The sequence below is a fragment of the Lepidochelys kempii genome, chromosome 3 (genome assembly GCF_965140285.1).
Source record: "Lepidochelys kempii isolate rLepKem1 chromosome 3, rLepKem1.hap1, whole genome shotgun sequence".
Classification (NCBI taxonomy): domain Eukaryota; kingdom Metazoa; phylum Chordata; order Testudines; family Cheloniidae; genus Lepidochelys; species Lepidochelys kempii.
The window spans coordinates 168,488,289-168,500,376 of NC_136382.1; the positions used below are offsets into that span (position 1 = coordinate 168,488,289).

At 43.5% G+C, this 12,088-nt stretch overlaps 1 protein-coding gene across 1 annotated transcript in view; it reads left to right on the top strand.

The window, feature by feature from the left end:
- RD3 (RD3 regulator of GUCY2D) overlaps nt 1-12,088 on the top strand; it is a 31,931-nt gene that overhangs the window by 14,515 nt on the left and 5,328 nt on the right. The window contains exon 2 of the mRNA XM_073335288.2: nt 1,691-2,011. Within this exon, the coding sequence (XP_073191389.1) occupies nt 1,710-2,011 (302 nt within the window). The 5' untranslated portion in view covers nt 1,691-1,709. The remainder of the gene's footprint in view (nt 1-1,690; nt 2,012-12,088) is intronic.

The window sequence follows — 12,088 nt, forward strand, 5'->3', positions numbered from 1 at the left end:
TGGAGTGAAAGGAATACAGCTCTGCCTACCTAAGCAACATAAGCAATGAAGTGTGCAACCCTCTAGGAAAGGAGACACATGCAGAGCCCCTGGCATGGGATTGTGGGGGGAGAATGGGGCACCCTGGTATGGGGGAAGGGAGCAGTTGGGGAACAAAGAACCCCTGGCATAAGGGAGGGTGGTGGGGTGCAAGGAATAGCTGAAATAGGGAGTGGGGGAAGGGTAGCACATGGAGAGCTTGTGGGGGGAATGGAGAGATGCAAGGAGCCTCTGGTGCATGCAGTGAACTCAGCTGACAGAAGCAGTGGAGTGTGTGACCCCCATCCCCCATTTTATCAGGTCTCACAAAGCTCCTGTGGGGCAGGTCAGTATCATTGTCACCATTTTACAGATATACAAACCAAAGCACACAAAGGTTAAGTGACTTGCCCAAGGTCAGGCAGCAACTCAATGTCTAAGCCAAGAAAAATCTGTCCAAAGTCCTGGGTGCCAGCTGTCTGCTAACCACTGCCATTAACTAGGAGGAATTCCTTATGACAAGGGCACTAAGATATATCATCAGATACAATAATATGCTGGTCATTAACAGGATGTGGCTGCATCTGCACCTCCACTAGGGGGCCACAGAAGGCTGAAAAGGGAGTGTGGCCAGAGTGAGCGCAGGATGTGTTAATTCAGCACACTGCCTCAATCTGCTGGCAGGACTCGGGACCCCTGGCTGCAAACTGGAGCTACCTCTGCCAGTGGAAGCTCCAAGGGAGGGTAGGGGTGGTAACACAGCTTGTCCTTCTTTGGCGTGAATACCTCCTGGGGTGGAAGCTTTTGCTGGAACAGGAAGGTGTGAATGGTAAGAAGGAACCATAGTAATCGTTATGTGTTAAAAACATGAGAGAGAGTATGTGTGTACGTGTACATACAGGAGAGTCCCAGCTTTGCCACTGACTTACTCTATGACCTTGGACAAATCATTTTGCCTTTATGTGCCTCAGTTTCCCCATCTGTAAAATGGAGATGATCATACCCACTTTTGTAAAGCACTTTCCTATCATCAGATCCTCGGTTGGCCAGATGTGAGATATTACTGTAATTCACACCACTTTCGATCAGCACCAGTGAAGCTGCCCCCAATACTTGATCAGCTCCTGAGAGCTCCATTGCTACTGGAAGAAAACTGCAGGAACATTCAAGGCCTAGGTTGGGGGTGGCGTGGAGCCTCTCTGTCCCATAGGGAGTGTGGGGAGAATTGTCCTATAGGGCACAGTCCCTCTCTCTCAGCTCTCAAATATGCTGGGGTTTGGCAGTGGAAGTTGCTCAGGCTTTGGCCCTGCCCCTGTTCCCTTTAGTGCATTATTCTTCCCCATGGTTAAATGAATAAAGCAGCAGGCACTGGGCTCTTCTAAACTCAGACGCTGTGATTGTGACCGGTTGGCCCTTTAATGGGCATAGTAGGGGTCGGGGGGGGGCAGTGTCTCCTTGCACCTTCCTTCTCCCCCCTGCAAATCTGCACAAAGGCCAGGCACAATCAGGCCCCTATTGATGAGATTTTCAAAAGTTCTCAGCAACCAGCAGCACTTACTGGTCTGGGTGGGGAGGTGCTGGGTGCTGAGCTCTGGAAAGTCCAGTCCTGCAAATTGGAGAGATGCAGCAAATGCAGTGAAAGCATTAACAAAAATGTGGTTTTTCTTTACAGGTAAAAGAACTGGGGAAGCATGTCGCTGGCTTCCTGGTTCAGATGGAATGAGCCACCGAGCCGGATTCCCCAAAGGAACCCCACAGAGATGGTGGTGGAAACACTAATGATGGAACTAGGCTGGCAGATCAAGCAGGCAGAGAAACAGCAACTAGAGAGAGAGAATGAGTATCGCAAGATAAAGACGGGCGTAGACTACGGCTGGCTGGTTAGCTACCCAAAGCCTAAGCACAACTATGACATCAGCCCAGGGGAGCGGCTGCAGCTGGAGGACATGTGCACCAAAATACATCCCACCTACTGTGGGCCAGTCCTACTCAGGTATAATGGAGGCTTTGTAGACACAGGACTGCTGCACATGCCACACAGTGAGGCAGATTTTCTAGTGGTTAGAACACAGGACTGGGAGTTGGCATACCTGTGTTTCAATGCAGGCTGTGACAGTGACTCACTGTATGACCACTGGCCAAATAACCGTTATGCCTCATTTTCTCCATATGTAAAACAGGTATAATCATACTTGCCTTGCAATGTTAGTATGAGAGTCAATTAATGTTTGGTGCTTTCAGATACTCAGATGAAAGGTGCTACAGAAGTATTAAGTATTATGCATTATTATTAATTGTTATCATGAGAACCTTGTCTTTCAAATTCACAGTCAGAAAGCAACACTACATGTAGGATCACGGTGATATTTATTGCCATTTACTACAGCTGATTATTTCAAATAGAAGCAGAACGGTTCAAGTGGAAGTAGTCTTGGAGGTTGCGGGAACAAAGATCTAATAGCTTAGGGTCAAAGTTTGTTAATACAGGGGTGAGAGATGAAAGTATTTCCTGCTGCAAAGAAGAGATGCAAAAAGCAACTTATAGCTGAGACAGGCTGAGAAGGAGCTCCAGCAAAATGCTCCCTTTTGGCTTACCTGGTAGAGTTACTATGGAGGGACCACAAGGGTCTGTGTTTGAGGCCTGTAAGGTGCACACAGCCTGCCCAGCCACTGGTTGGGGGAAGCTCTGCTCACTGTTGAGTCAACCTATGTGGCAGTCACACCACTCTCCTATTGTGCGGATGGTTTCAGATTGGCTGAAATAGATCTGAATCTGTAATAGGGCATCAAGCTTGAGAAGAGAGAGAATTATTTAAATTTGATATTAAAGATAGGGTCTGCTTCTCTTCCCATTTATGGCAGTGGAGATCAGTAGTGACTCCACTGAAGTCAATGCAGCGAGCCTGGTGTAATCAGGAGTGACTCAAGTGAGAGTAGTATACTTATCCTGGAGTAAAACTGATTCAAATGAAAGGAGAATCAGGCCCTGAGCCTCTCTCCTCTCCCTTTGTTTTTGTTTTTTTAAGATACATTTCCCATTCTTTTGATTAGGAAACAAAAGATTTTGGGGGTGGGGGGAAAGAAAGCATATACCTTTTTACAGGCACTGAACATATATCCCAAAGTGGTTAACTGCTCTCCTGTTTCCCTCTCTCTGGCCACCAGTGCCAACAATGCAGGGAAGTGAGCCACAGCACACCCTGGGGCCCTTCTGCTGCTGCCCAATGGGATCAGCTGCCCATGCATCCTTCCTGCAAATGTAAGGAGACTGGGAAAGGTGCTCCTCTTCCCCCGTTTGGGAAGTTGCTTCTCTTCCTGTGGGATGAGACGGGGAGATAGTCAGAGGCTCCTCTGTTCCCTTGCAGGACTCCCAGGTGATGGCAGAGTCAAGAATTTATTGATGGTTGAAACCAAACTGGGCAAATTGGCCCCTGCAAGGTTTTACCAGTAATATTCATCTGAAAGCAGAACAGTTCAAAACAGCACTGGCCATACACTCATTTGCACCCAGAACACCAGAAACCATTATAAGCCACACAGGAAGGAACGGAACCTGAGCTCTTTTCCCCTTCTTCTGGAGGACTGAGCAAGGATCCCCTTGCAGATGGGCATATCTCATGAGACTGGCTTCCTGTGATGGCAGTGGGTGGTTACAGGTGAAACTTGAGGCCTCCCATCTTCTAAAGTATAAACCAAAAATCAATCTGACTTACAGCATGATTCATTTTCTCACTGGGTTGGATCACAAGAGGAGCTGAGCATTTGCATCTTCCATTGACTTCTGTGGCTCCTGCAGGTACTCAGCACTGTTCAGGCTTTGGCCCTACATTGCAGCAAATATATCTGCTCCCTAGTACGAGTTGGCTGTGTTTGTGAAGCAGTTGTGACTAAAGCCAATAGGACATAACCTTCCTTATTAAAAAGGATCCATCATCATCATTAATTGTATTACAGTATCACCTAGAGGTGCCGGCCACGGCCCATTGTGCTAGGCATTGTACGTGCACAGAGTCAGAGATTCTCCCTGTCCTAAAGAGCTTACAAACTATTAGACAAGACAGGCAAAGGATGTACAGTCAAACCTCGCAATAACACGCCCTGCGATAACGTGAATTTGGATATAACACGATCATAAGTTGGCTCCCCTTTAAGGCCGTAATACTGTTTGCGTTTTGCCAGAATACTTCTTTTACAACATTTATAAATAAACAGCGTTCTTCCAGTCTTATAGGATAAAGTGACCGTGGCCATTGCAGGCCCATTGCACTTGGTTCTCGGGTTGTACATGTGTATGGTGTTTGCCTATGAACTTGTTTTTAATTTCCTATATTTTTAAAAATATTTTACCGTTATGGATATGCTAGTTTGCAAACACAAGTCATTTTCTGCCCAAGAGAAATTGTATGCCCTGGATCAACTAAAGAAGAGCAAACAACAAACTCAGCTTCCTAGAGATCTAGGAATTAGCGAGTCCACTCTGCGAGGGTGGAAAAAAGAAGAAAAGCTCTGTATCCTATCCTGCATTCTTGAAGAGGAAACTGGTTTACAGTGTAAAACGATCAAGTTTGCTAATGACGAAAGCCTAGATTCAGCCTTGTACCAATGGTTTGTCCAGGCTCGCTCAGAAGGATTTCCCATTTCTGGCCCTATTCTGAAAGCTCAAGCCGAGAAATTTGATCACCTTATCAATAGAAATGAATCCAAATTTAAGGCGAGTAACGACTGGCTGGACAGATTCAAGAAAAGGCACGCTATAAGCCAAGTTCTTGTGTCTGGGGAAATCTGCTCAGCTGATAAAGAGGCTGCCAATTCCTACCCAATTGAGCTTAAAAAGCTGCTGGAGGAAGGTTGCTACACAGCCGATCAAGTTTACAACTGCGACGAGATTGGTTTATGTTTTAAAATGTTACCTGATCTCACCCTCGCAACCAGGACTAATAGTCACAAACGAGAAGGCTTTAAACAGAGGAAGGACCGAGTCACTCTCTTGTTTTGCGTCAACAAGTCTGGCAGCCACAAAGTCAGACCTCTGATGATCGGAAAAGTGAGGTCTCCCAGATGTTTTCATCGTGTTAATATGAAGCCCCTTCCCTTTGAATTCACCAACAGCAAGAATGCATGGATGAACAGCTCCATATTTGAAGACTGGTTCCGTAAAACTTTCTTGCCAGCCGTTCGGGCTCATTTGTGAAAACTCAAGCAGGAGCAAAAAGCTCTTATCCTGTTGGATAATTGCCCTGCCCACCCCCCAATGGAAAATCTTGTCAGTCGTTGCGGCAAGATTAAAGTCTCTTATCTCCCGAAGAACACTACGTCAGAAATCCAGCCACTGGACCAAGGCATCATATCGGTATTTAAGCAAAACTATCGTCACAAAATGATCAAGCAGATGGTAGCGGATAACAACACCCCCATCGACACATCACTGGCGTGGCTCAACTTGAAAGAAGTCTGTCAACTCAGCGGGAAAGCCTGGGATGCTATCGCTGCACGTTGCATTGAACGATGCTGGTTAAAGGGTCTTGGTCCAGCTTTTCCATCATCTACACACGATGATGGGAACGATGACGAGCCTGAATTTACAAGATTCATTGAAGATGACGTACGTTTAGCCGAAGAAGCACTCAGAGAATATGAGCACAGTCATCATGATATCCTCAACTGGTTTCAGCAGATGACATCTGCCCCATATATGAACACATCTCAGATGACGAAATTGTCGCAAATGTCAGCGGGAAGAATGAAGCTGCTCCACCAGAGCCCAAAACCAGTGGCAGTAATGACGACAACGACAATGATGGCACCTCAACTCCCCCACCAAAAGTGTCCGAGGCAGTAAAGCACCTAGAAGCCAGTTTGCGGTGGCTGGAAACTCAAGACGTGGACACTGTCAAAATCCTCCAACTCAGAAGCATTCTTGACTTTGCTAGAAGCCAACAGTCTGCGGCAAATAAGCAGACCACACTAGATAGCTTTTTTAAGAAGTGATGAAATTTAAAATTATGGAGTCATGCAACCAGATTGACTTTGCGCAATGATTAGTATAGTCAATTTCACATGTTTCTTTCATGTACATATAATTAAATTACTACTTTTGTGTTTAAAACATGCTGGAATAACCGTTGTTTTTTTTACAAGACTTAAACTGACCAGCTTGAAATGGTAAATTTTCATAACCCCGCTATAAAGCGACCCCACATTTTTTGCGATCGAATTTTTTGGACCCCAATTATTGCGTTATGGCGGGGTTTCACTGTATTATCCCATTTTACAAATGAGGAACATAAACTCAGGGAGATTAAGTGACTTGCCCAAGACCACACAGGGTATCTTTGGCAGAGCTGGGAATTCAGCTCAGAACTCCTGAGTCCAGTGACTTAATCTCAAGACCATCTGACTCTCAATCCTTCCTCTCAAGAGCATCCCATAACATTCTGTCATGCCATAAGTATAAAGATCACTATTAGTTTAAACACAACTGCTTGTAAAAGAATCATCTTGCATTTAAAAAGACCCACAAACTTGTAATTGGAAATTCAGAGTCTGCACAAACAGTTGTAGCTTAGAAGAGGGAGCCTTTAAGAGAGACAGCATACAATTCTGCAATCTGCATAATGTGTTACAGTGAAGTGCAGATAAAAGGTTCATTAGGATTGCACAGTAGCTTTTCCTTCCAGCTCAGGCATTTGAAGGGCTACTGTCACATTTTGATACTCAGCAAGTTGATTATAATAGACTCCATTGTTAGGGACCATGTCATAAAATTGCAGGGTTCATTCTGTTCATTGTATTTGCTATTGTTGGGCAGGGTCTCTTCCTTTGATAATGTGAATTGCTAAATTAAGAGTCATACTAAGAAAAAAACTTCCTATATCTTTTGTCAGCAATGCCATGTGCTCCTCCAAAAGACCCAGGTGATTTTCATATGATCACCCAAGTCATCATTTGACTGATATCTAGCAAAAGCTCCAGGTTGCTTTTGCTAGATATCAGGTATATGCCTGCAAATTCAACTCGATTTGGATATTAAAGTTTTTAAATTGAGATTGTCAGGTCAAACTGGCCTAGAATGTAGGTATTGTACAAAATGAGCATTTGCACAACCTAACAAAAATAGATGTTTCTTTGGTGGATTTTTTCCTTTTCAAATTCAAGAGGGATCTAGAAATAGGCCCAAAATGAAACCTTAAATTCAACTACCTTTTCCATCAAATTCTAAGGGATTCTGATTCATCTCCTTCCAACATAAACCTACCTCATTCAGTTTTGCTCTGTGTTGAATTCAAAACCAAAAGAGACCTGTTTTATATATCTAGGGTGAAATCCTGGCCTCAGTGAAGTCAATGGGAGTTTTGCCATTGACTGCACTGAGTCTATGATTTCAATCCCGGTACTCAGATGCTAGAGTGATATGCACATTAGAAATGCTGACATTAGCCTAGACGGGCTGATTGATCCAGTTTAGATGCATCATACAATGGTGAAGTTTTCAGGAGCATAGTTGATCTCACAAGATTTCTACAGTTAGAGCTGAGATTGTGCAAGAACAGCTTGTTGGATTTCACTGCTCTTGAACTTCAAACCTACCCCTAATCCAGATCTAATCACTGCCTGTTCGGCTCATTTCTTGCCGAAAGTGAAACTGACTAGAAACAAAAGGGAAACCACCAACTCTGTTTACCCTGTCCAAGATGGAGAGGAATGTAAAAAATTGCATACTTAAGAGCAAATCAGATTTTACTAAACTAAGGTATCATTAATACCACAAGTTATTAAGGGTTATAACTTTAGTAAGGATTATAAATAAGGAAGCAGATTTTATAGTTTACCTGACATTGAATGAGAAACAAATTACTGAGATCAAAAATTTATTTGCTCACAATTTACTGGCTTAGCTGCAAAGCTGATTTGTTTGGAGGGTGGGGGCTGGTGTGAACAATGCAATCTTTTGACCGTTAAGTAATTTTCCTCAGTAAAGCTGTTTATTGCTGCAAAGTATAACCAAAATGTCGTTTAACAAAATAACTTTGGGAATCAACTAGCAGCTAATCATCAGCATTTAGCAGTTAGTAGGTTATTTAAGCAATTCAAACAATTTATAGTCCCAGTTCAGCAAAGCACTTAAGCACCTGCATAACTATAAGCAAGTTCTTAAACCCCCCTGAAACATTACTTAAAGTGAAGCCTCATACTTAAGTGCACTCCTGAATTGGGGTCATAGAAAGAACATAAGCAGACAAGGTTAGTGCATTGCTCACAAAATGGGCTGGCATACAGCACAACCTGAATTAACACCAACTTCCACTGGACAATTCCCTGACCTAAGAAATTACTTTTAACATCAGATATTTTAAAGAATAGTTTTGTTCACAAATTATACTTTGTAAATAAAGAGGTAATCTTCTGATGAGTAAAAAAATGCTGTTGCCTACCCAGCACGATGGGTTTTGCTAAACATAAAGGATTGTCTGCTTTGAAATTATTCTCTGACAGAACACTAGGGTGTTAACCCAGCCTAGAAGAATGGTGACCCGGATTCCACTGAACAACTGCATGTAAGAACTCTGTGCCCTAGTGTAACAATAGACACTGGAACTGATGGATACTAACCTTTTGTGCCTTGTGAATAGTCTTACCACTGCGTTTGTGTCACACCTTTTACACCGAAGCCACCATACGTGCCAACTTTTCCCGGCGCCAGTGGGTGCTCAACCTACCCCCGGCCCGGCCCGGCCCTGCCTCTTCCCCGAGTGCCACCTTCCCCCTCCTCCCCGCTTCTTCCCAGCGCTTGCCGCCGCAAAACAGCTGTTTCACGCGGCAAGCGCTGGGAGCTAGGGGGAGAAGTGGAGCTGTGGCGCACTCAGGGGAGGAGGCGGAGCGGAGGTGAGCTGAGGTGAGGGGGCTGGTGTAGAGAGCTGCCAGTGGGTGTAGAGCACCCACCAATTTTTCCCCATGGGTGCTCGGGCCCTGGAGCACCCACGGAGTCGGTGCCTATGGAAGCTAGTACTGTTGGATCAGTAAATATTGCATTTGACTGATACTCCTGCTAATCTGACTAATACTGGCATGGAAATGCTTAGTAAATGATGGTCTCCATATCTGAGAAAAGATTCAGGAATGCACCTAGTGCAATTCTGAATGGCATTAGGGATGCTGACTGCGGAGATATCTGAGCCATTAGTGATTATCTTTGAAAAGTCATGGAAGACAGGAGAGATTCCAGAGGACTGGAAAAGGGCAAATATAGTGCCAGTCTATAAAAAGGGAAATAAGGACAACTTGGGGAATTACAGACCAGTCATGTTAACTTCCATACCCGGAAAGATAATGGAGCAAATAATTAAGCAATCAATTTGCGAACATCTAGAAGATAATAAGGTGATAAGTAACAGTCCACTTAGGAAGGAACAATCAGTTGCACACATACAAAATGGAAAATGACTGCCTAGGAAGGAGTCCTGCAGAATGGGATCTGAAGGTCGTAGTGGGTCCTAAGCTAAATATGAGTCAACTGTGTAACACTGATGTTTACTTTTTTTGCAACATTCTGGAATGTATTAACAGGTAAACAAGACAAGAAGTAATTCTTCCAGTCTACTCTGCACTGATTAGGCCTCAACTGGAGTATTGTGTCCAGTTCTGGGCACCACATTTCAGGAAAGATGTGGACAAATTGGAGAAAGTCCAGAGAAGAGCAACAAAAATGATTAAAGGTCTAGAAAACGTGACCTATGAGGGAAGATTGAAAAATTATGTTTGTTTAGTCTAGAGATGAGAAGATTGAGAGGGGACATGGTAACAGTTTTCAAGTACATAAAAGGTTGTTACAAGGAGGAGGGAAAAAAATTGTTCTCCTTAACCCATAAGGATAGGTCAAGAAGCAATGGGCTTAAATTGTAGCAAGGGCAATTTAGGTTGGACATTAGGAAAAACTTCCTAACTTTCAAGGTAGTTAAACACTGGAATAAATTGCCTAGGGAGGTTGTGGAATCGCCATCATTGGAGATTTTTAAGAGCACATTAGACAAACACCAGACTGGGATGGTCTACATAATACTTAGTCCTGCCATGAGTGCAGGGGACTGGACTAGATGACCTCTCAAGATCCCTTTCTGTCCTATGATTCTGTGTGCTTGTTTTGGTATGGAAGGGAACCCAAACAGTTTAGTGGGGAACCATAGTGACCCTGATTTTTTGATTAAACACTCTGCTCTGGGCAACCTCTGTAGCAAGTGTATCTGGTTCTTTCTTGGCATGAGATGGTACTTGCCTGACCATTCATCCCTCTGTGGTTGGTGATGGCTCATCCCCTGCAGCATCCCAGTTAATATGACTGGGGAGCCATGCAGATTTCTTACCAGGGAGGCAGTTTGTTAACCATATGCCAGCTAAGCATTAATTCCCTTGACAAAGTCCTAGATGATGGGCAGTGGGGTTTAGTGAGTGGAATGTTCTGAATCCCTCCTCATCCTTCCTTCTTGTGTTGGAAGCTGTCAGAATTTGATGTTTGCACAATTACTATGTGCACAGAAGAACATGTCTGTCATTGGTGCTGAAGAAGGGGGAAAGGTACACGAGAAAAAGATGCACAAACCCATTCTAGATGTTGAAATATGAGAAACAGGACCTGATGTGGGAAGCCACCACCCTGCACACAATGTATTGATTACACCCCAGTCGCTTGAAGGATCCCTCAACAAGTGACAAACTTCAGGCCCAATCCTGCAGTGCTTACTCAAGAAACGCTCCTATGGAGTTTTGCCTGAGTCAAGACTAAGGACTCTTATCTTACTGTAAGAAAGCACAGAAGTAAGATGATTATAGCTCATATCCATCTTGACTCATCCTAAGGAGCCAAAAAGCAACAAAATTAAATTGGAGATGAGGAGGAAAGGGTCTGAGACTGATAGTCAATCCTTTTTTTTTTAAATTGGAAAAATTACAGAAAAATAAATGTTTTGCAATAACTAGCTGTTTACAAAAGTGGCTTATGGATGAAAAAAAGTTTGCTGTCATATATTTACTCTGTTAAAAATAACAATAAGGTGATTTGTCTCAGGAAAGGCAGTCTCTCCTGTGATGCACAAGTTGCCATGGTTAATACATATTTTTGTCCAGCAGCAACATAAATAGACATGTAAACCTCAGCTGGAGAGTGAGCTGGCTCCTGCCTTGAGCCTGTGATAACCTGCCCACTCTTCCTACTGAGAAATAGTTACCTCTTTGTTCCACATACATATTTTGCACATTATATCTAGGAACACCCCTTCCTTGGTGTGACCAGAGTCCCAGTGGGGGCCAGCTATAGTCCCTCAATTAGGGTGAACTGCACAGAATGGGGCAGACAATCCCCATAAAGGTGGTGGATATTCCAATACCTAAATTTACCAAGTCAGCATAAAACAGCTTCTTTATTACCTTACTGGTTACTCAGAAGTCCAAACAACACAGTTCCCTTAAAGTGATCCAGCCTCAGGCCTCCGTCCGGGTACCCATGTCAAATAAGATTACTTATTTCATCATATAAAAGAAAAGGTTCTACCAATCCCAAAGGATTGGACACATTGCCTCCCAGGTTATTAATATTACAGATCTTACCCAAATACACGCTACAGCTAATTCTTATTAACTAAACTAAAATGTGTTAAAAACAACAGAGAGAGAATATAGTTAAAAGATCAATATACTTAGAGACATGAGTTCGGTCCACTGAGGTTCAGATTCATAGCATAGGTGGTGAGCTTTGTAGTTGCAAAGAGTTCTTTCTGAAGTAGTTCATAGGTTATAGTCCAATGTCCAAATATCATATTCAGAGCATACCAGCATAACTGGGACCTCAGTCTTGTCACTCAAACTTCCCTGATGAAGCCTAAGCAGATCTGAGATGACAGAATCAGGACCCAAGGATCTTTTATACAAGTTCATGTCTTTTGACAAGTTGGAGTTCAAAAGGTAATTAGCATGACTGTTAAGGAGGTCCATCTCCGGTACTAAGCTATAGAATTAATGTAGGCAATTTGCTTGTTCCTCCACCATTCACGGTACATTTCAAAGAGAGATGAATACCGAG